The sequence below is a fragment of the Equus quagga genome, chromosome 20 (genome assembly GCF_021613505.1).
Source record: "Equus quagga isolate Etosha38 chromosome 20, UCLA_HA_Equagga_1.0, whole genome shotgun sequence".
NCBI classification, from domain to species: Eukaryota; Metazoa; Chordata; class Mammalia; order Perissodactyla; family Equidae; genus Equus; species Equus quagga.
The window spans coordinates 24,600,061-24,624,389 of record NC_060286.1 but is presented as its reverse complement, the minus strand read 5'-3'; the positions used below and the strand labels follow the sequence as shown (position 1 = coordinate 24,624,389).

Below are 24,329 nucleotides of genomic sequence, written 5' to 3'. Positions count from 1 at the left end.
CCATCCTATACATGACTGTCAAGTTTGGAGGTTACACAGAGCTGGGAAGGGAAGCCAGGTGTTCTGACATTGAGTCACAAAGCATACTGTGACCCATGTGGGGGACCTTTTTATAAAGCAGTAATCCCATATTATAGATCTGTCTTTTACTATTCTTGTCTCTGATTTGTCTGTAGTAATCCCATATGCTGATATGGAAAATCTCAGATACATTATTAAGTTTAAAAAGAAAGTACCAAATAACACATCATGGTTGTACTTTAGTCCTGGTTGTGTTATTTTTAAAAGGATATTCAGATATGCTTTAATGCATAAACATTTCTGAAGCAGATAAGAAATTCCTAACAGTTATTACTTTTGGGGCGTGGGACTGGTTGTTAGAGAGAATAGGTAGATTTTTACTTTTTATTTTATATCCTTATATACTGTTTGAACTTTTTTGTTATAAATTATTTTTATAAGTTCAAAAATTTAGAAAAATAAAAGGGCTAGAGGAGATGTAGTGTCTTAGTCCATTCAGTCTGCTATAATAAAATACCACAGACTAGGTAACTTGGAAACTTCTCATGGGTCTGGAGGCTGGACGTCTGAGATCAGGGTCAGCATAGTCAGGTAAGGGTCCTCTTTTGGGCTGCAGACTTCCCTTGTATCCTCACATGGTGGAGGGGGCTAGGCAGCTCTGTGGGGTCTCCTTTATAAGAGCGCTAATCCTATTCATAAGGGCTCCACCTTCATGATCTAATCACCTCCCAAAGGCCCCACTGCCTAACACGATCACATTGGGCATTACGATTCCCACATGTGGATTTGGGGAGGACACAAACATTCAGACTGTAGTAGCGGGGTAGAAAAATACAACAATAACCCATCTGTGTAACAGTGTTTCCCAAATCCAGAGGATCCCCTCCTTCCAAGCAAAAAGCTTTGGGGACGGAAACCTGGCATTCTTTAAGTCCTGGGCCTCAGATCCACATATGTATTAGCATATTAAAGGCTGTGAGAAGCTACAGTAAAGAAAGTTTTATTACACCTGTTAATATCCTGCAGAATTTTCTTTCAAGGCATAGCAGTTTCGGGAATGGTATAAAAATTCTTCAAAAGGTGGCTTAGCCTTAGGTCAACTACAAGTGGAAGAAAAGTGAGTATTTCTTCAAGAATGGTGGGAGACATGCCTGGTGGTTTCATGGGGTCTTATATTCAGGCAAACTTGGGTCCAAATTCTGGGTTTTCCATTCACTGGCTGTCTGAGCCTTAACCAGGTTACCTAACATCTGGGTCTCAGTGTACTCACATGTGAAAGAGGAAGACTGATACCTCCCTCATAAGGGCATTTTCAGGATTGAATGAGCTAAGCGCCTGGTCCATAGTTGTACTCAGAAGTGTTGGTTTCCTTCTCCTCACTCTCGGCTCCATCGCTCCGTCTCCTTCTACTGTAATACTGCTGTGCCTATACTGCTGTGCCTTACCCACACTTACCAAAACAGACAAAAAGGATTCCCTCCATTTATGAAAGCCTTCATTTCAGGATTTATCAAAGGCCAGGCTATCCAGTAACAAGTTCTTGCATTTTCAATGTGGATCCATTTCTAAAATCTTGATATTTCCAGATACCTATTTCAAGAATGTGCCTCTTATACAAGGCAAACGATCCTGTTTCTCTAAAACTTAGAGTCTAAAAGATAGAGAAATTCATTGTGTAAATCACCTCCAGGTTTGCTTGCTCCAGGCCATTCCAGGGCCCTGCACCAAGGTTGCCCCTCACTCTCATTTCCTGTGCCAGTGTTAATGCTCAAACAGTGGAAACAAATTTCAAGGTTAAATCTTAAAGTATGTGTGCTAAAAAAGCATTGCCTTTTCAAAGTAACCTTTGCATTAAGCTCTTGGAATCTAATTATCCAAGTGTTATTTGCCTCCCTAAAGTACCCATGCCTGTGCAGACTGAGTTTAAAGTTCAGGAAGTATTAACAAAAGGAATCAGAAGCAAGATCTGGCGCCCAGCCTCTGAAGAATCTCCCTGTCTGCGCCCTGCCTCTCCCTCCTCCTGGGTGTGCCTGCCTGCGAAGGCCAGTGAGTAACCTGCACATTTTTTTTTCATCTTGGCCCTTCCCACCCAGACGAGAGGACGGAGTGGCAGACAGGCAGGCAGACGGCGGTGAGTCCTGTTCAAGCATGCACGGAGCATACCTCCACCCGCACCCACATCCCGGACCCCTCGCCACCCTCGCCTCACCCCAGGAGGAGCCAGAGCCCCGGCAAGGGTCTGGAGGGGGCCTCCTCCCCCAATGGTAAGGGCTGCCAGCTGCGGGACTCCATTCATTTTGTTTGCAATGGTGTTGGCTTTTCTTTTCCATTGTGTTTAGATGGGAGAGTTTCTGATAGAGTTGAAGGTGTTTTGTTTGGTTGATTGGTTAGTTCTCGGTGGTCCCAAGACAAATGTCTTTTCCCAGCAGGGTTTATTAGAACTTGTAACCTGATACCCTAGCCTTCAAACAAAACTTAACATACTAATTACCTCTAGTTAGTGCAACTTACCCTTTCGGCCCTGTAGGAAAAAACCCTACCTTGCTTACCAAATAGGTTTTGAAGAAGGAAAAGTGCTAAGGATTGTGGGCTTTTAATACATGGCACCTCTGACTAACTGAAAAGTCAAGTAATTGTTATCATAGCTTTAAAATAGACTAAGATGACAGTTTGTCTCAAAACAAGCAAACAGAAAACCCTATTTAAAAGATTTCAATGTTGAATGAAAGATGCCAGCAGAGGGGTCTGAGTAAAAGAGTTAATGGATAAGTTGGTCTAATTAAATATATATGAACTTGGAGGTATTGAATTAAATCTGTGGTGCTCTGGGACAAAAAAAGTCAGTTCAATGTGGGATTCATGTGGGACTTCAGGGAGAAAACTGAGATCTTTGTATAGTGTGTGGAGAATTCTTTGAGCCGAGGGTCGGAAGGCAGATGGAGGAGGCTGGGAAGCAGGTTTTCTGCGTGGGGCTGGTGCCAAGAACTTCTCTCTCAATTGCTGTGGGTGAGAGAGTAATTCAGAGTAATCTAGGCGCTGCATTGTTAATAGCCTTCTGAGTTTCAAATATTTATTCTCAACACAAGCCGTTGATTGCACTGGCATGTGAAGGAATAAAGCTGCTGCCTCTGGTTCCTGGCCTAGCCCAAACTTTAATACCTGGGAGATTTCAAGAAAAATGCTGTAGGAAAGATCAGGCTATGCGTAATGTTAATTTGATACTACACTCCTACAGTAGATTGAGACGGCCCTCTTTTTTTAACAGCCATGAGAAATTACATTGTGATTATATTAGTGTGTGTTGATGCTGAGCTTAGGTGTTTTGTAGGAGAATGGCATAGGCAAGTGCAATAGAAATTGCCCAAACCAGAGGCGCTCCCATGATACATGTGAAAGTTTAGCCTGTGCCCAGGTGTCTCTGTAAATGCAGCACGTGTTCTTTCTTGGCACCGTGGTGCAGGCAACTTAAGGATGCTCTGTAAGGAGCAACCTATACTTAATATAACATAGGTTTTTAGAGCAGCAGTAAACAATAGCCCTAAAAAATAGTGTACCAAGAAGGATGTGAAGTTGCTGTGTGTGCCCGTGCGTGTTGAAGTGGGAGGGGCACAGGTAGGGTGACAGTCCTCTTCTTAGAGTGCATACCTCTAAGCGTCAGGAGAGTACAGTATGTCTTCTGCTGAAAAGAAATCAGTAATTCTCCTTCATTGTCATTATCAATGTTCCTGTGGTGATAATGCCAGTAGTTTGCCTTCTTATAGCTTTGGTTTCCCCTTGGCTAATTAATCAAAAGCGTAGATTGACTCCAGCCCAGTCAGCCAGCTTATTAGAAGATGATCCAAGGATGCCACTTACTTTGTTGCCAAGTGAGCAAGAGACGGAGGTGGGAACCATTACGATGATTTTGGCTGGAGTTGAGACGTTTAAATTTGTGACTCTCTTCAGTTGTGATTGAAAAACAAATGGATGCCACTCCAAGCCACCTGCGGAGTGAAGAGCATTGATAGCCATTCTGGCCCTCAGAAGCATTTGCACTTTGGATAACTATGCATTACGGTATAAAAACATCACCATACCTACCAAAACTTTCTCTCCCAGATCCAGTGCCCAGGAATAGAATACAGTTTAGAAGAGTGTGGGTGTGGCCTGTTCTGCTTGTTTTTGGAACTTCCTAGGGTTTCTTCATAAGCTAAATTGAATGCAATATCTTCTTTAATTTGGCTTTTTTGAGGTGTCTTTATGGTGACTTTTGCGTTTCTTTTTATTTCATTGTGTTTTTCATCCACTCCTGTTGTTTAGTCTGTTAAGTAGTGATCCTGCAAAGCAGACTGAAACTAACCACATAAAATAGGCACTTAGGAGCCAGCCCAGTGGTGCAGCGGTAAAGTTCACACGTTCTGCTTCGGCGGCCTGGGGTTTGCCGGTTCGGATCCCGGGTGTGGACATGGCACCACTTGGCAAGCCATGCTGTGGCAGGTGCCCCACTTATAAAGTAGAAGAAGATGGGCACGGATGTTAGCTCAGGGCCAGCCTTCCTTAGCAAAAAAGAAAGAGGAGGATTGGCAGCAGATGTTAGCTCAGGGCTAATCTTCCTCAAAAAAAAAAAGCACTTAAACCTTGCATTTCAGCTGTGTGTGCTTTCTCCTCCTCTCTGTATCCCCTCCAGAGAGCCTTCAGGCACTCCCCAGCCCTGGCCACTTCTCTGCTATCCTATTTTCTGGTTTCTGGGATTCTGTTCTACCACCTTCTGCTGTCCCAAGTAGATGTTAAGAGAATTTGAGTGGAGCTGACCAGAAGGTCATGGTCATTTTTCTAAAAAACAGAAAACAGCACCTTAGTTGTAATGATGCTGTAATAACTGGTGTACATCCCAACCAGGCTGCTTCCATCTTAGGGCCTGGGTCAGGGGAAATAGTTGTGGATTCAGCCACTGTAGTTTTAGTGCTTTTCCTAAGTGGTCACAGTCGGGGCAAGGGTGTGTGGAGTAGGGAGGTGGAGTGAGGAGGGCATAGCCAGCAGCTGGTGGCTAAAATATAATTAGCCTCAGCCTGTAATCTTCAGTGAGCTCCAGTTTCCTGCTCCTCAGGGCTGTTTTCTGGTCTTGTGTGTTATCTCTTTCCTGTAATATTTCTTACCCGTTGGCGCTCCTCACGTTAATGCTGTGGGGTCAATTGGAGAGTGTAGCCCTAATGATCGTTTGGTTACATTTCATCTGTAGACACGTCCTAAGCCAGGAAGAGACATCACAGAGAGACTTGCTTGGAACAAGTACTCATAAGGATGACGTGTCATCCACATCATTTTTAAAAAACCTCGAGGGGGCCGGCCCCATGGCCGAGTGGTTAAGTTTGCGCGCTCCGCTTCAGTGGCCCAGGGTTCGGATCCTGGGCGTGGACATGGCACCACTCATTAGGCCATGTTGAGGCAGCATCCCACATGCCACAACTAGAAGGACCCACAACTAAAATACACAACTATGTACTGGGGGGATTTGGGGAGAAAGAAACAGGAAAAAAAAAAAGATTGGCAACAGTTGTTAGCTCAGGTGCCAATCTTTAAAAAAAAAAAAACCTCGAAGGGTAATATAAAATAGTGCTGAGAGCAAATAGATTTCTTTTGCTTTAGTTTGAGACCAAGATCTTGAGGATTAAGTCAGGTGTGTGTGTGTGTGTGTGTGTGTAGCCAGGAGTAGAAATGAGGAATATCAGGAGAGACGTCAACCTGAAGATGTTAGAACTTTTGAGATTAGGGTGGAAGCTTTGGCCCACACTTAGAAATCACGTGTGTCCGGAGGCGATATTTTTCTATTAGATTATGTAATAGATTGATTGCAGAAATGGCCCCAATTATTCTCCTCTTTGCATTTAGTCTCTTGTGATATCACTTTGTAGCTCCTCTTATCAAGAGTTAGGGTCTGTTTCCCCAGCCCCTGAATCTGGGCTTGGCCTGGTAACTTGCTTTGTCCAGTAGAATGCACAGAAGTAAAGGTGTGCTTGTGTACCGGTCCCCAGCCTAGATCTTAAGAGGCCTTACACACTTCTGCTTGCTCCCTTGAAATCCAGCCCAGTCATCATATGGACACTCCCGGCCTCACTTGCTGTGGCTCTGAAACCTTTATCATCCCAGCTGACAACGATCTTACACCAGGCATGTGAGTGAGGCAATCCTAGACCAGCCAGCTGACCTCAGACACATGAGTGGGCCCAGGAGAGATCAGACAGACAGATCCAGATCCACAGATTCATGAGCAGTAATCAGTGCTTATTGTCTTAAGCTGCTGAGTTTTGGAATGGTTTGTTATGTTAACAGTAACTAACGGATACGTGTGGTCACCTGGAGATGATCCCTCTGTGTTCACTTTTGGGTCTATTAATGTCATCACAAATGCTTAGTGGAACTCAGTGTAAGAGATTCAGTCATTGGATGAGGGGTTGTGTGAGATGGGACGGGGTTCCCCAGTTCTTGTGATGATCAGCATTACTTTGAGACCTTTTTAACGTGTTGCATCTGTGTTAGATGCCTGGGCCTTGTACCAAAGTAGTCAACTAAATGTCTATAGATGGGGTCTAGGAATCTGTAATTTAGAAAGCTCTGGTGATTGGCTGGGATTTAAAACCAATAATCCAATGGTCTTGTCAGTCCATTCCGTTACTGAAAGATGCAGTGATTGCAGATCATCTGTACTTAGGCAAATAACACTCAGGTGGTTCAGAGTTCATTACTGACTTGGTACTTCCGGCTGTGTAAGTAAACTTTATAATCACCTTTGGGCAAAAGTACATTACTGACTTGATCCTAGGTGGGAAAAAATTCACAGGTGCAGATTGATGGCTGGAATTGTGTATTGTTTACCATTGTATTCCCTGGGATTTAGAACATGGTATGGACTCTATGAGTAAATCTTGGGCATTGAGGCTGTGTTAGGACCCTGCTTTGAAGACTTTATAGTCTAATAGGGAAAAAACCTCAGTGATCCATTACTTGTTTCGTATGAAGAAAACAAAACACAGTGTTTTAACGCTTAAACTACAGGTGAATTTTTACTATGGTGGGTATATCAGTTAGTTGTTGCTGCAATAATGCTGTGTTACAAACAACCACAAAATCTCAGTGGCATACAACAATATGCTTTTAGTAACCCCTATGTCTGCAGGTTGGGGTGGGGAGAATCAGCTGTTCTTGGCTGGGCTCAGTTGGGGATGGCTTTACTCCATATGTCCCTCACTCTCCTCCTAGGACCTGCTGTTAGCTTGAGCATGTTCTTCTCATGGCCATGGCAGAGAGACAAGCAAGCTCATTTCAAGCTTCTGCTTATGCCATTAACCTGTTAACATCTTGTTGGTCAAAGCAAGTCACAAGGCCAAGTCCATTGTCAAAGGGCAGGGAAGTAGATATTTGCAGGGAGAAACTGCAAAGTCATGTGGCAAAGGGCATGGATTCTGAGAGGGGTGAAGAAATAGGGCCATTATTGTAAGCTTCTGTAGGGGGGAAGGGCATGGCACGAAATTGCACTTTGTCCTGCTTAGAAAAGCTGGTGACACCATGGCTGGAGCCCAGAGTAACCAAGAGGCAGAAAGTGTCCATCTTCTGGAAGTAACCTATTCTTTGTAACGTGGAAGTAAGCATCGGACTCTTTGCTATGATCTATACAATGGAATTTTAAAGGGAAAAGAATTCTTGCAAGTACCTCAAACTTGATAGGTACAGAGACATCACTGGAATCCCAACAGAATGCCTCCATTTCTATTCTCACACCATCCTGCAAAATGTGAAGGGTCTGGGTCACTGGGCTTGGTTGTCCACTGTCCACTTCCAGGATGGGCATTAATTGGAGTGGAGTCATTACTTTAGATCATATAACATCCCTTTACTAACATCACTTCTTTCTTAGGCAAAAAGAAACCAGTTTCCATCTATTCTGAACATTTGAGACCTTTACGCAAACCCTGGCCCAACACTGCAGAGGTTAAAGGAGATTTGAGTGGACATTCCTCCCTGATGGCCCGTCTTCCCTTGATTTGTTTGGTGAAAGGCTTGTAGCCTGTGCCTCTGGTTGAGATAGGAAACCAGTGTTCTAAAATAGGATTGAGGGGTTGGCCCAGTGGCGCAGCGGTTAAGTGCACACGTTCCGCTTCTCGGCAGCCCGGAGTTCGCCGGTTCAGATCCCAGGTGTGGCCATGGCACCGCTTGGCAAAAACCATGCTGTGGTAGGCATCCCACATATAAAGTAAAGGAAGATGGGCATGGATGTTCGCTCAGGGCCAGTCCTCCTCAGCAAAAAGAGGATTGGCAGTAGTTAGCTCAGGGCTAATCTTCCTCAAAAAAAAAAAAAAAGATAAAATAGGATTGAGGTTCTCAAATATTTTCTGGGACAGAAACCGTGTTTTAGAGTGTTACATAGAAAAATAATGGAGTACTTGATTCCAGGCCACTGATTTATAGGCATTGCTATAGATCATTCTGTGCTTTTGAATCTGCATGGCGTATCAAATTTACCTCTGAGGAAACTGAGGTACAAAGGATTATGTAACTTCCCTGAGACCACATCTACTGGCCAAATGAGATTGGCAACCTGTCCTCTTAGTTTTTTAGCTTTTGCTTGGCAAGCTGATCGATGCTGCCTTGTTTCACAAAAAGCCTATGAGGATATCATTACCTACTGAGTTTATCCTCCTGAGAAACCCCACCCTCCTGGTATTTATGCTCCATGGGAAACAAGGAAGTCTAGCAGGAAGGTGTTCAGTAATATGAGATTTCCACACCACAATGTTAGGGAAAGTAAGCTGGATTGTAGGTCATTTCTAAATTGTATTTCCTTCGTTACCATCTTGACCAGAGAAATACATCGGAGTAGAGATTGTTTAGCAATCTTCCCAGGGTCCTCGTAACTGTGCTTCTTTTGCATATTTTCTGAGCTCTCACCTGCCATTTCTGTTGCTTGGTGACTGTTCAGCAATTGCCTGCAATCGTTCTCTAACAAGCTGTTTGTATTTTATGTGGAAAAGTGATTTGATTAAACAACTCATTTAAACTAATGCTTTGTAGGAGGCATGATATGATTGGAGCAGGCATTTCTAGTGGTATTTTTGTCAAATTAACACATGTGAACATATAATTACAGTGGTGCCGAATATATAGAGTCTGCCACAATTCATGTATGAGCTGGTTATCTTGGATAGGTGGTCTCCATTCTGGTGATGGCTTTGCTGAAAACCACATGTGTCTCCCATGTAACACTGATGCTGCATAGTACATTGTTATTTGAGCATTGACTTAATATCCTGCCCCTCCTCTTGCTCAATGCCAAGGGCCATGTCTGCATTGTTTACCACTGAAAACCTAGGAGCCAGCATAATGGAATCTAAATAAATAGCTATTGGATGAATGAATGAGTGATTGAATGCTAAGACTATGACGTCCAGCTCCTAAGAAGAATGTAGGCTTCTTCCCAGGTGTTTCTGCCCCTAAGAAAGGGCAGTGAAGGGTTAATGTTCTCTTTGGAAGCTAGAGGGATTTGGATATGGATCAGAGCAGAGCTGCTTGAATCACATTCTTTCTGCTACTATAGCAACAGGTTGAGAATTCTGCCAGCATTGTCGCCTGCCTGCCTGCCTGCCTACGTTGGAAATGCCTGTGTGCAAGCGACTTCGTTGTCTGGGGGCACAACTGTTTTTTTCTATGATGTTTCAATGAAGCAGCTTCTTTGCAAAGACAAAGAGGCCAACACAAAGCAAGGGCTAAGAATCATGAAAAGGCAGAGAAAGATCTTGTTTTGATTGGAGGGACATTTCCAATCTTTTGTCCCCTGAAGAGGTATGGGGTGGGGAAGGAATTGAAGTTTAATCTGTAGTCAATAGCATCTTTTTCTCCCTTCTTAATGAGGCCTCTCTTCTGAGAGACACCCCCTGGCAACATTTGGAAAACCTTCTCTTACTATCATTGCTTAATAAATAGTGATAATTAAGCCCTTGGATTATTGCCCGTATGCCAGAATGGACCAGAGTGTAGGTTTTTCCCTCTGCATTTCCTGGTTCTTCTAATCACCACTGTAGTTGCGTTGTTTACTGAGAAGGAAGGACAAGCTAACTGAGAATGAGAAAAGGAGGTGTTAGTTTTTACTTGGTGTAGCAGTGTCGTAAAGAGAGGGAAGAAAATGGGAAAAATGCTGGGGAAAGTTGCTTAGGCGGTATTAACTTCCCAGAAGGCTTCACAGGCTTTTAAAAAATGCCCAGCCTGGTACTCAAGGCTGCTTCTTGTGTCATCTCAGGTTTGGTGATGATCAGAGCTCAGGGGTCTTGGAGTTCTTGCTGGGCTCCTGGATGAAATCAGTAGACCTTAAATATCACTTTGGGTTGATTTATCACATTGCTAAAGTACTGTTGTCACTTTGACATCTTGTTTTCACTTTGTATGCAGGCGGGGAAATCAGCTTGGCTCACTCTTTGTTCCTGGTTTACAAATACATTTTGGTCAAAAGTACTTGAACATATCGAGCCATTCTTCAGAAGCAGCACTGAATTCTTTTATTAAAAGTTCAATTTTAAAAACCTTTTATCCCCGACCCACAGCATTCTATTTGAATATGGGATAAGCCCCTGGTCTTTATGTCTCAGAGGCCCATCATCACTGCCTTTAAGTCTGTTGTGGCCACTGAAACTGCCGTTCTGTTGCCGTGTGGTCCAAAGGGCTCTGGGCTAGGAGCCAGGAGCCCGGGGGTCTAGTCCTACTGGAGTGGCCTTGGGCAGCTCATACGGGATTTTAATTCCTTTATATGTAAAATGAAAGATTTGGATGACATTTCTAGGATTTCTTTCACATCTCTCCCACACACACAAAAAGTGGTACTCCAGTTGTTTTAAAAGTAGAAAAGCCTTTGCTTTGTTGAACTTCTTATGATGTGCAACTCTGTTAACTCCTACTCATTCTTCAGATCTCTGCTGCCATGTTGCCTCCTCAGGGAAGCCTACCCTGACCCCCAGGCTGGATCAGGACTCCTGGGCATATGTTGGCTAATAAGTGTGTTCTTTTTCTTCATTACACTTATCACAGTTTGTACTTATCTATTTCTTGGGGGCTTTTTTGGATCAGTTTTCTCTCTCGTCATGACACTGAGGACTCTGTGAGAAAGTACCCAATCTGTTTTGTTTACCATTGATTCTACATGTAGGAGCCACTCAGTAAACATTTGTTGAATGACTGATGGTGCTGCGTTCGGCTTTATGGAGAGTGCAAAGATAATTATATCACAGTCTCTGCCCCGAGGATCTTCAGATTGACATTGCCAATTTCTCTTCTCTACCATCCCACCCTACACCCAACATGTTGCAAGCAATTGAAGCAAAACAATTTTTTGTTTTGTTGTTTTGTTTTGGGTTTTTGTCATTGATCTGATCATTAGATAGGTTTAAACTTTCCTTGATTGGACTGTTTAGTCTTTTGAGACAGAATCCATGAAATGAAGCAAGGTCCTGGAAGGAGATTGTGGGAGATAGTATATAGAATGGAAGTGGTGGACAAAAAAGAAGGAAGAAAAGAGAAAGAGAGAGGGAGGGAGAAAGAGATGAGAAGGAGTGGGGGGAGACAGAGACAACAAGAAAGACAGTGAAAACATGGGCCTATGTCTTTTTAATTAATTTGCCTGTAAGTGTCCTTTTTTGACTGCCAGGCTTTACAAGCAAAGACATGTTTCTTAAATAGAATTCTTACCTGAAGTGTTGAGTAATGGCACAAAGAGTTTGCTACTAAAGGTGATTATAAACACACAAAAAGTAGACTGCACTCCAGAAATCTCTTTGCTTTAAACACCAGAAAGTTACTGTTTTCAAAAGGATTGGCAGGTTCCTGTAAACCAGGACAGTTACGATGAATACAGGCAAATGCATCATGAAACCAGAGCCAGCCAGTACACATTTAAACAGTGAGGGGCAATTTGATTTTAAACAGCAAGCCTAGTCTAGATGCCGCCAGGAGGAAAGAGCAAGAATTCCTTAGGTTGGAGGTGTGATGGATGTTCATGAGCCAGGTACAGAGGCGTGGGGGGAAGTTGATTGAATTAGAAGATAGAACTCCTTTTGGGCTCACTGAGTTTGCAGTTTGTAGGAGAAGTGACTTAGGGGAGTTTTACTAATTAAATTAAGTTTCAGTAGAAAGCATGAAATCTCTAGCTTCAGAAAGCCAAAGCTCTGAATTTATCTTGAGAACCGGTATAGATACAGAGTATGGGTAGGTGAGATATATAAAGTTTCTCTTCTGACTCTTCTCCCTAGAGAGGTTCAGCTTTAATGGCAAAGGACGGCCTTTCCCTGCATAGTTGTCCCTGCTTCCCTTTCTCACCAATACCCACAGGCACAGAGGGTGTCAGTACCCTGCCTTTGTGCTTGGTCCAGCTAGGAGCTTAAACCCCAGCCAGACGGTATCCCTCGCAAAGCCATTTCAGGAAGAGAAGAATGGCTAACACAATCACATAATCTCTCTTCTTTATGGGGAGGAAAGAATTTTAGCCAAGAATGCAAGGTGTGCCTATAGGCTTTGTGCCTACACTGCACAAATGCTAGACACACACACTCACACACACACGTATGTCCATTCTGCTTGTTTGCTTACTTAGGCTGAGACAGTGTGGTATGCCATGTTGGCCAAAGACTAGGAAATAACTGTTGGGTTGACACGTAGCCAAACCATAAAGCTCTTATGCCTCACTGGGCAATATTAATTGGCTACTCCTTCATTTACAAAAATATACACAACAAAGATAATATGTGGGAATATGGTGCTTTCCTACTTGATGTCCCCTGGCTAGTTAGGTCCAGAGAAGGCCAGCTGTCAGCCGTCTCTTGGTTTCCTAGGGCTTGGCCTCTTTCTAGACCTGTCAGGAATAAATAACACTGTAACAAAATTCTTTACAAAGCAAATCCCTTTGTTTTTAGTGGCAAAGCCTCTCTTAAATCTCAGCTCTTCTATTTCCTAACTGCACAATCTGGGCATGTTATTTAACCTCTTCTGCCTCATTTTCTTCATCTTTATATTATATAGAGTTAATTATAGCTCTCTCGTAGGGTTTTTGTGAGAAGCAAATAAAATCGTCTAAGAAAAGTTTTTTGCAGGGCCTGGCACAGAGTATGAATTTAAAAATTGTTATTGTTTTTAATCCAATAAAGAAATATTTCCACCTTTTCTTTTTTCCTTTGCCCCTCCTGTTAGAAACACCCCTTGACATTTGGTGCTTCTCAGTATCAGGGTCTGTTTCTGAGTAGGGAGGGGAGAGCAGAGCAGAGATTGTTGGGCAAGAGTTGGGGTGGTGGTGACCTATTGCCATATTCTTCTACTCACTTCTATTCCATTGCTCTTTCCAGTATACCATCCTATTTCGTTACCTGTTGATGACCAGATACAAAACTCGTTGCAATGCAAAAAGGAATACAAATTTCATTCTGCTTTTCAGGAAGTGATCATTTAAGTTCCAGGCTCACATTCCTCTGTTCTCCAGTCCTTTACATGCACTTGCTGTTCAGCTCAAATCCTCGCTCACACCAACCACGTGAGCTGATGCCTAATACAGCACAAGTGCTCTAGAGATATCAGTGGTACCAGTTGATCTGATCATGGAAGACAGAGGTAGTTGTTGAACCATTTGGCGCTTAGAAGAAGACACTTTTAAAGAGTCAAAAATCTCTGGATAAATACCCAGAAGTGGAATAGCTGGATCATATGGTAGTTCTATTCTTAATCTTTTGAGGAATCTCCATACTTTTTTCCATAGCGGCTGCACTAGTTTACATTCCCACCAGCAGTATGTGAGAGTTCCCTTTTCTCCACATCCTTAATGTGAAAACACAAATGCATAAAGATACATGCACCCCTATGTTCATTGCTGCTTTGTTCACAGTAGCCAAGACTTGGAAACAACCTAAGTGCCCATCAGAGGACAAATGGATAAAGAAGATGTGGCATGTATATACAATGGAATACTACTCAACTGTAAAAAAGACGTAATCTTGCCATTTGCGACAACATGGAAGGGCCTTGAGGATATTATACTAAGTGAAGTAAGTCAGGTGCAGAAAGTCATATACTATATGATTTCTCTCATAAGTGGAAGGTAAAAACAACCACAACAAACAAACACATAGCTACAGAGACTAGACTGGTGGTTACCAGAGGGGAAGGATGGAGGGAGACGGGGTGAAAGGGGTGATAGGGCACATGTGTGCAGTGATGGATGGTAATTAGTCTTTGGGTGATGAACATGATGTAGTCTACACAGAAATTGAACTACAATGATGTACACCTGAAATTTATGTAATGTTATAAACCAAAGTCACCTCAATTAAAAAAAAAGTCAAAGAGCAGGTCAAGTATCCAACTTTCTGAGCCATCCAATCTCCCGGGACTTTCAGACTTGAGAGGAAGAGATGTGAATCACAGACCTGGAAGGAAGGCACAGGGGAAAGGAAATAGGAGATTTCCTGTCCATCTCTGTCGTGAAAGAGCTGTCAGTACAATTTGGCTGAAGAGCATGGCCAGGATCCTGAGCTTCTGTAACCCTAGTTTCCTGACCCCCAAAATAGGGGTGATAATCAAACATTAAATGACATAATGTATATAAAGCACATGGCTTAAAGGCCTGGCATATAGTAAGTACTCAATAAATGTTAGGCATGATTAGCTCATGAACAATATCTGGATACTCAGCTATTTGGAGACCAATTCAACTTCTCAGTCCAGTACAACTTAAACTTCACTGCCTACTGCTGGTGCTGCCCACTGCTCACATGTTGACCACAGTGAGTGGGGAGGAGGTGCCCTATCTGTCTGCAGCTCTTGTTAGTCTTGACAGTTCATAAAGTTGGAATTAAATGACCCAGTTTGAGGGTTCACAGATAATTGTTCTATTATTACCATAGATGGTGAGAGAGAAAGAGCATGTGATAAGCAGGCACATCTACGTGATGAGCATGCAGCTCTCTGGTAATGACTACAGGATGACAATATATATATTTTTATCTTTAACATGAATTCATGTTTTATCATTTCTTTGTGTTTCATCAAAGCAATATCATATTCTTAGTTCATTCTGGTGAAAGTGCAGTAGCTTACATTGTCGTCTTTTACAATAAAAAAGTAGAAGAATAGATGTGAATAGGGTTTTAAAGACTGGACGAATTCGGAATCATCTAATTCAACCCCTCATTTTACAGATGTAGAAACTGAGGCCTAAAGGTATCAAATGGATTCTCTGAGTGGCAGAAGGACAGGTCTTCCAGCCCTAATTCAGGCTCTTCCATATGTGATCTCTTGGTTTATTGCTCTTCCAAAGTGACCATGGACATACAACGATTTGAGAACCATTGTTTTGAAATGTCAGGGAAGTCATCTGTGTGGAGGATTCCCAAACAAGATAACGACACCTTTGACCCAGTCTCTTCCTGTCTTTGGCGCATTATCCTTGACTCTGCATAGGAAATACACATTTGTCTATTATGTGAAAGAGGTGATGATGACAGAATGAACAGTTCCTGTTTTTTCCCTCTGAAGGATAACTCCTCCACAAACTCTGTGCCCTTAGATACACAGCCATGATCAAAACAGATTCAGATTCCTGAGCTCCATACATGGTCCAGGGGATTAATTGAAAGACTATTTCATCATGGAACCTCATCCTCTAGCTCTGCAACTCCAAGGAAAGGTCATATCTGGAGAACACAAGACCTGGATATTTATGAATAGATTTTCTCAAGGGTAATTGATTAAGTGATTTTTTATTCTTTTAACTAAGTAAAATTATAGGGTATATGTAGATAAACAAGAAGGTATAAAGTACTTGGAGAAAATGTACATTCAAGATATAATAGCAATTGTTCAAACCAAGATTCAGCAAATTGTGTTATTATCCAGACTAGACTAAATTTTTCTCTCAGTCTATAGACTATCTTCTTAATAGTTCAGATCCAATATTTGGCATCTCCTTCTTTGTTTAAAGCCAATAATAATAACTGTTCTTCATCAAGCAACTGCTATGTAGCCGACAATGTAATGAATGCTTTTCATGAGATCTCATTTAATTTGCATGGTCCTGTAAGGTAGGTGTGATTTGTTTCATTTTATTGATAAGGATGCTGAGGTTCAGGGTCAGAGGTCAAGGTAACCAGATTTTTTTGGTATTTGACGACATATTTCTGTTCCCACAGAAGCAGGACAGAGCAAGGTTTTTGGCAAAAACTAAGAAAAGGTGGTTAATCCAGTTGCTGAACCAAATAAAGCTCTTCTATTGAGCAACCAGCCTGTGTTCCCTGCCTAGCACCACCCCAGAAACCAGCCCTTCTGAATTTTGAAAACATAGCCCTTAAAGCAACTTTTCTGTCCCTGATCCTCCCACAGGCCCTCAGTGTATTTGTCTATGAGTAAATCATGTCCTCTGGGTGAACCTGGTTTCCCTCGAGAATTTCTCATCAGTTCTTTCATTTTTCCCTTCACCAAAAGCTGCCCTGTCTTCATGGCGCCGTACACCTCCCACGAGTTGTTGGAGATGGATTCAGAAGTAGAGCATGAGTGACTAGGCTTTGTCCAACACCAAGAGCCACACCTGTGAATAAATGCCCCATCTACAGTCCTTGGATTCTGTGATTGTGTGTTGTCTGCTTAGAGTCCTTTTGAAATACTTTCTGAGTCTGAGCTGGATTGCATAAATCCAGAGACAGGGCAAGCCTTGACACTCATTAATGGCGCTGCCTAAAAATTGTGAACTTCTGTTTGGGAAGTCCTTTCAGAACTGATTTACATTCAACAGACAAAGCCATTCTCCTTCTTTAGTCATAATAATAAAAGCTAAAGCTATAATAGCTTCGGATACATTATCTCATTTATCAACCACACCTGTCCTATAGAATATTAGCCCACTCTTACGTATGAGGAAATTGAAACTCAAGTAGGCTGTCTTGTGTTCAAGATCACACACCAGCAAATGTCATTTAGAATCCAGATTTCTCTGACTCTAAAGTCCATGCTCTTAACTGCCATGTTGTATTGTCCTTTTTTTTTAAAAAAAAGGAAGACAACTTATAGAAATTTATTTACCACCTGACTCCAAGTGAGTTTTGACTGTTTTGAGAAATCAAACCCAGTAGACCTTAAGGAATAAAAATTTGCCGCCACTTAGGTCATGCTGAAGAAAATGTCACAAGTTCTGAAAACACTTCCAAAAGATATAATCCAGAAATGCCTGATGTTATAATTGCATCAATGCTCTGTGTGTATGGCTTGCCAGCTTAGACTTATTTGGAGGTATAATTTCTGTTTGTTTTTTTAAAATCTCTCTTGTTAATGTTGGCCTGTGCTCATATTTTGTGAAATGTGAAGGGTCTGAGAGGGCGATTGTTGAGATGATTTCCCAAACACTCTTCTAGTTATAACAGTGTTTCTGTAGATTGTCACCCCTCCCCCAATCCTGGCTATTCAGGATAAATTTGATTTTTAGAAGTACTCCTTATTTAAATAATATTCCACGCAAAGTATTGTTTGTTCTTCCATTTAAATTATCAGTGCTCATTATTATAGCCTCTAGCTAAAAAAGATAGTAATTATCATTCTTAAGCACAGCTGCAGAGCTGTCTTTGCTTAACAATTGGTTAAGGGGTTAATGCCTTTTTGTACCTTTTTACTGTCTGGTTTATTGGAGAATGTCCAGTTTTAACTAGATTTCCCCTTCTTCATTTCCCTAAGAGCCAAAGAGTTGAAAATGCCATTGTTTCTCCTAACGTGGTGAATGTCAAGCCAGAGCCAGCTCTAGGATGTCAGAAAGCTCATAGTTTTAAAAAATCATACTGCAATCATGAAAGGATGAGGACTGAGTTTCAAGAAGATGAAATTTCTTGTTTGCACAGTGTGACTGATCAAGCTGTACTTTTATGTTTAGTGCCATGTATAAAAGTAGAAAGACAATGTCAATGTAGAGAGAGTGAATGAAGGAATCAGTAGGATTCTTTGATGCAAGCAACAGAAATAGACTCTAGTTAATTAGAAATTTAAAAAGAGAGTTTATTGGAAGGATATGGGGGTGGAGGTGGCTCACAGAATTGAATAGAAAGCTGCGAAATCAAGCTGAAAAGCCAGATTCAGAAAGGACAGGAGCTAGAACAGCATTTGGATCTCTGGCAAGGACTTCCAAATGGTTTCTTCCAGTGCTACCATCATGACGAATGAATGACAACCGTCTTTCATTTCAGTTTCATTTTCCTTAAGAGTCAAATTCCAGGGAAAGAGCCTTTGCTCAGCTTATTAGCTCATGTGGCTACAGGAAGGCAAGGAACCTTGACTAACTGTCCCACCAGTCAATCTCTAATGAGGCAGTCCCTAAAAAATGCATCTTAAACAAGACCCAAAAAGTACTAACTATTAAAGAAAAAAACTGATAAATTAGATTACATCAAAATTAACGCTCTCTGTTAATCAATAGCTACTATTAAGAGAGTTAAAGCCACATCGTAAGAGGAGATATTTGCAGTAAATGCATCTGACAAAGAATTCACATCCAGAATATATAAAGAACTTCTACAAATCCATTTCTGCAAAACACCGGACCATCCAATGGGCAAAAGGCTTGAAAAGATACTTCACAAAAGAGAATAGCTAAATAACCAATAAACATATGAAAAGGTGTACAACTTCATTAGTCATCAGTGAAAGCCCAATTAAAGCCACGATAGACACCACTCCACATCTACCATCATAGCTAAGATGAAAATGACAGGTAATATGAAGTGTTGACAAGGATATAGAGCAACCAGAACTCTCAAACACTGTAGATGGAAGTGTTAATTGGTACAATCGCTTTGCATACCCAAGGACAGAACAATTCCACTCCTGGGTATGTACCCAAGAAAAACGCATGCATGTGTGTACCAAAAGGCACGTATAAGAATGTTCACAGAAGCACTAGCTGTTGTTACCCAAATCTGGAATCTATCAACTGTCCATCAACACTAGAGTGGAAAGATCACGTTACATTCACACAACTGAATACAATACAGAAATGAAGTTAACATACCACATGCAACAAAATGAATGAATCTCATGAATATAAGAGGACATACTGTATGATTTCATTTATATAAAGTTCAGAAACAAGTAAACTAATGTATGGTGTTAGGAGGCAGGATGGCAGATACCCTGGGGGGAGCAGGGAGCTGTTAGTGACTAGGACAGGCATGAAGGGGGTCTTCTGGGGTGCTAGCCATGATCTGTCTCTTGATCTGGGTGCGAGTTAACCTAGGTGTCTTCACTTTGTGAAAACTCATTGAACTTTAAACATGTGATTGATAGCTTTTTTTATACATGTGTTTTATACTTTAATAAAAAGTTGATGAAAAGAGAATAGAATAATGAAAGGCCTCCAATCCATGCATGCCCTGGAGTAACAATGCTGAATTCGAATTCTGACTCCATCCTTCCCTAACTGTCTGACCCTGGGCAAGTTACTTAACTTCTTTGTGCCTCACTTTTGTCATCTGTAAGAGAGAAATAATAGCGGTACCTACCTCATTGCACTGTTGGAAGGATTAATAAAGATAATCCAGGTAAAATGCTTAAAACAATGTCAGATACACAGAAAGCAGAAGATAACTGTTAGGTACATATATTGTGGAGTCATTACTCCATACTAGATGGGCTAAGGGAATGTAAAGAAGTACAAAACCCTGGCCTCAAGAAGCTTGTAATCATAATTAGAAAGACAAAGATCTTGTCTTTCTAGAGTCTTTAGAAATTCCAAATGGGTAATACGGATATGAAAAACCTAAGAATTCAGTAGGAGGAGAGAGTACGGTAGTTTAGGGTGTTCTGGGTGAAACTCGTAAAGTTGTGAGAAGTCAGAATAGTTGCTACTTGTGGAGGGGGAATTAATGAGATAGGAGTACAAGGGGTCTTGTTTCTTGATCTGCATGCTGGTTACACGGATGTGCTCAGTTTGTGAAAATTTATAGCTATACCCTTATGATATGTGTACCTTTCTGTATGTGTGTTATACTTCAAGTAGATGAAAAGGGCATTGGTTTTGAAACCTGGTTGATAATTGACCTCAGGCAAATTACTTCACCTCTTTGAATTTTATTTTCTTCACCTATAAACTATGAGCAATACCTCCCAAAGGGTCATCATGAGGCTTAATGAAAGCAGTGTATGTAGAACACCTAGTCCAAGGTGGGACACAAAATATTTTGTACACTTGATCTGCTCACTAGGGTAGAGGGTGACAAACTGGGCTCCATCTTTCTCAGGTAAAGATTTGGAGCCTCTATGTGGGGTTTATTGCTTTGTTGGAGGAATGACCTCGTGTCATTATTGGTGTTGTGAATGAAACCTGTCACAGTGTGTCAGTGTGATGGTGCAATGACTCAACCGCTAGGACAAAGGGCACTTCTGCTTATCAGAGCCACTGCTTGACAATTGTCCCACACCACTACTGCTGGTTTCCTTTTCCTGTTTAGTCACAGCCACACCTGCAAGTGAGAGTTCAGTGCCTGCTCCAAGTGTGCATGCAGTACGTGTTTACTGAGTGCCTGCCGGATGCCAAGCGTTATGTTAAACTGATGGAGCATGTGGTAATGACTAAAAACAGGGTAAAGAGTGAAATAAAGTAAAACATAGGCCTTGCCTTCAGATAACTTAGTCTAGTGACAAGCTATACTTCTTTCTTCTGAAAGCTACTCTTTTTCGTTCCTTCCCCTCTTTCTTTCTTCTGATCTCCTCCACTCAGCTAGCATGGATTCTTATTCTAATTCTCTCTCTCTCTGTCGCACACACACACCCTTCACTGAACTCCACTCCATGTAAGCAGGCTAAAAGCTGTTTAACATGGCCTCTATCCAATAAAAGCAATCAACTCATGCCATATATCTTCTCCTTGGCTCTCCCCAAACTATAGATGACTGTACTTTACATTAATTATAATAATGGGAATGACCATTTATTAGGTGTCTGTTACATGCAAGGCACTATGCCAGGCACTTGCCTATGTATTGTCTGTAGCTCTCACAACCTCCTGCAAGGCATCATTATCCCATTTTATAGGTGAGGGACCTGAGGCTTACGGAGCTTAAATAACTTGCCCAACGTCACCCACAGCCTATCTGTGGCACAGTGCAAGCCTGCTCCCTCTCCATGTGCCATGCTCCTTGTAGAGCTGCTTGCACTGTTTGCCCTGATGATTAAATAATATAAACACCCTCCTGCATCAGTTCTTCAGTCAACTGTGCACATACAAACCCATGTGGTCAGGAGAGGTTGGCCCCCTGGTGACTCCTCTTGTAATTATTCTAGTTTGACTGGAAATGTCAATAAAGAGCCAGTCAGCCTTGCAAACAACTTCTGAGCTCTTGTTTTGTAAATGCCTCAATATTCAGCAGCACTAACCTGTGCCACCAGAAGGAGTCCTGAGCCTATTTCCTTATCTATATTAAAATCTCAGATGCAGGCTCCACAGGAAGAGCCTCTGCATGTTGAGAAAGTTCTGCCATCTTGGTGGTACCTTACTGAACTGTCTCTCTCAGATTAATACTTATTGCTAGCCTCTGTTCTAGAAATTTGTAGACTGATAGGGGTATCTGATTAAAGTGAGCATTGCTGTGAGCTGGACACAGAGGAGGCAGCTCATAAGGTGCACGTTCGGAGTGATCCTGTACCAAGAGGCACAGTACAGAGGGGCTCTTACTCCCACTAGTCTGAATGTTTTGGGGTTCTGGCCCCTAACCTTGTATTGACTGCTCAAACTGAGATAGCCAACTCCACTTAATCCACAGTCTCATGGTGTATCTTGGGGCTCAAGTCCTGTTCAAGTGAGGAGGCAGGTCAAAAGCCAGCAAATCACCGTGGATTTAGGATGTAGTTTTAAGCTTCCCAGCCTCAGAAAATTAGTCATATTCTGGTTTTAAGGGGTGACCCTTTCTGGATATTGACAAATTTACAATAGGAGATATATGCTGGCAATATGACTAATACCAGTTTTCGTTCAAAAACTAAAAGCTACTATAACTTGAGTTTCTTCTGCATGTGCTTAGATCTTTACAGATATTACTTCCAGTTCTCACAACTCTTCAAGTTGTTGGAGAATTACATTTCACAAATGTGAATACTGAGCTGGCATCTCAGCCATGTGTATTTAGTTCCGAATCTTGAATGCTTTCCACTCTTCCTCAGTGCCTGAAGATGCTCTGTCTGCTGTTATATTACCAACTGCTGTTATATTACCCTTTGCCAGTTTGGCTTCCATCAACTCAGGCAGAATTATATCAGTCATTTCCCTTTTTGGGTTCACTCAGCACTCTGTATATGCCAGTAAGAGTACTTGGTATTGTATTGTAATTACTTTTACTGCACTGTAGTTGGTTGTTCATCTACCTTTCTTTTGCTAGACTCTGAACTTCTTAAAGGCAGTGACGGTGTTTTACTCATTTTTTTGTGTTTTTTTTTTCTGGTGAGGAAGATTGTCACTGAGCTAACATCTATGCCAATGTTCCTCTGTTTTTTGTATGTGGGACACTGCCACAGCATGGCTTGATGAATGGTTTGTAGGTCTGCACCTGGGATCCGGGCCTGTGAACCCTGGGCTGCTGAAGTGCAGCATGCAAACTAACCACGGCCGCCAGGCCGGCCCCCTTGCTCATTTCTTTACATTAGACCTGTCATAGTACTTGGCAGTGTTGTGTAGTGGCAGGACTGGGTTTAAATCTTGGGCCTAGTTTTTTTTTTTTTTTTTTTTTTATTAATGTTATGATGGATTACAAGCTTGTGAAATTTCAGTTGTACATTTTTGTTAGTCATGTTGTGGGTACACCACTTCCCCCTCCGTACCCTCCCCCCACCCCCCCTTTTCCCTGGTAACCACCGATCAGATCTCCTTCTCAATATACTAATTTCCACCTATGAGTGGAGTCATATAGAGTTCGTCTTTCTCTGACTGACTTATTTCGCTTAACATAATGGAATCTTGGGCCTAGTTTTGCTAACATTATATCCTCAGCACGTCGTACATTGCCTGTCGGCAAATAGTATATGCTCAGTAAATAATGAATTAATGAATGAATAAATATAACTTGGATATTATTTTTCCTCTGTGAATCTTTTCATTATTAAAACTGAGGGATAATAGTATCTACTTTATAGGGTTGGTATGAGATTAAATGAATGAAGGAAACCAGGGTGAACGATGGTGTGATAGTAACTTTTGAGATTCAGGTAATGGTTTTAAGATTCATCATGTTGCTGCATGTCTAAATATTTCACTTATGCCTATGCTATAGTAGTATTCTGTTATATGAATATGATACAATTTTCTTATCCATTCTTCTACTGATGGATGTTTGGAGTATTTCCAGTTTTTTACTATTATGAATAAAGCTGTTATGAACATTCTTGACCAAGTCTATTTGTGGACGTATTTTTCATTTCTCTTACACACAAGCATAGGAGTATAATTGCTGCGTCATAAGGTAGGTGAATGTTTAAATTTATTAGAGGCTGCCAAGCCATTTTTCAAAGAGATTTTACCATTTTATACTCTTACCAACAATATATGAGAGTTCCAGCTGTTCTCCATGCTGTAACACTTGGTATTAATCATGCTTTCTAATTTTAGCATCCTAGTGGGTGTGTAGTATCTCAACGTAGCTTAATTACACTTCCCTGGTGTCTAATGATGTTGAGCACCTTTTCGTGTGCTTCATGGCCATTTATATAGCTTCTTTTATGAAGGGCCTATTTTTTTTTAATTAAGGTTATGATAGTTAACAACCTTGTGAAATTACAGTTGTACATCATTATCAGTCATGTTGTAGGTATACCACTTCACCCCTAGTGCCCTCCCCCCACCTCCCTTTCCCCTGGTAACCACCGATCAGTTCTCTTTGTCCATATGTTAACTACCACCTATGAGTGGAGTCATATAGAGTTCATCTTTCTCTGTCTGGCTTATTTCACTCAACATAATACCCTCAAGGTCTATCCATGTTGTTGTGAATGGGACGACTTTGTCCTTTTTATGGCTGAGTAGTATTCCATTGTATACATTTACCATATCTTCTTTATCCAATCATCAGTTGCTGGGCGCTTAGGTTGGTTCCATGACTTGGCTATTGTGAATAATGCTGCGATGAACATAGGGATGCATGGGACTTTTGGAATTGCTGATTTCAGGTTCTTAGGATAGATACCCAGTAGTGGGATGGCTGGGTCATAAGGTATTTCTATTCTTAACTTTTTGAGGAATCTCCATACTGTTTTCCATAGTGGCTGCACCAGTTTGCATTCCCACCAACACA

The 24,329-nt window shown here is 41.6% G+C and overlaps 1 protein-coding gene across 2 annotated transcripts in view; it reads left to right on the top strand.

Moving 5' to 3' along the window:
- STON2 (stonin 2) overlaps nt 1-24,329 on the top strand; it is a 134,706-nt gene that overhangs the window by 79,756 nt on the left and 30,621 nt on the right. Inside the window, exon 5 of one of the 2 annotated variants that reach the window (XM_046647857.1) lies at nt 2,115-2,285. The exons of the other annotated variant lie outside the window; for it this stretch is intronic. Coding sequence (XP_046503813.1) covers nt 2,115-2,285 — 171 coding nt within the window. The remainder of the gene's footprint in view (nt 1-2,114; nt 2,286-24,329) is intronic. 2 annotated transcript variants of the gene reach the window in all.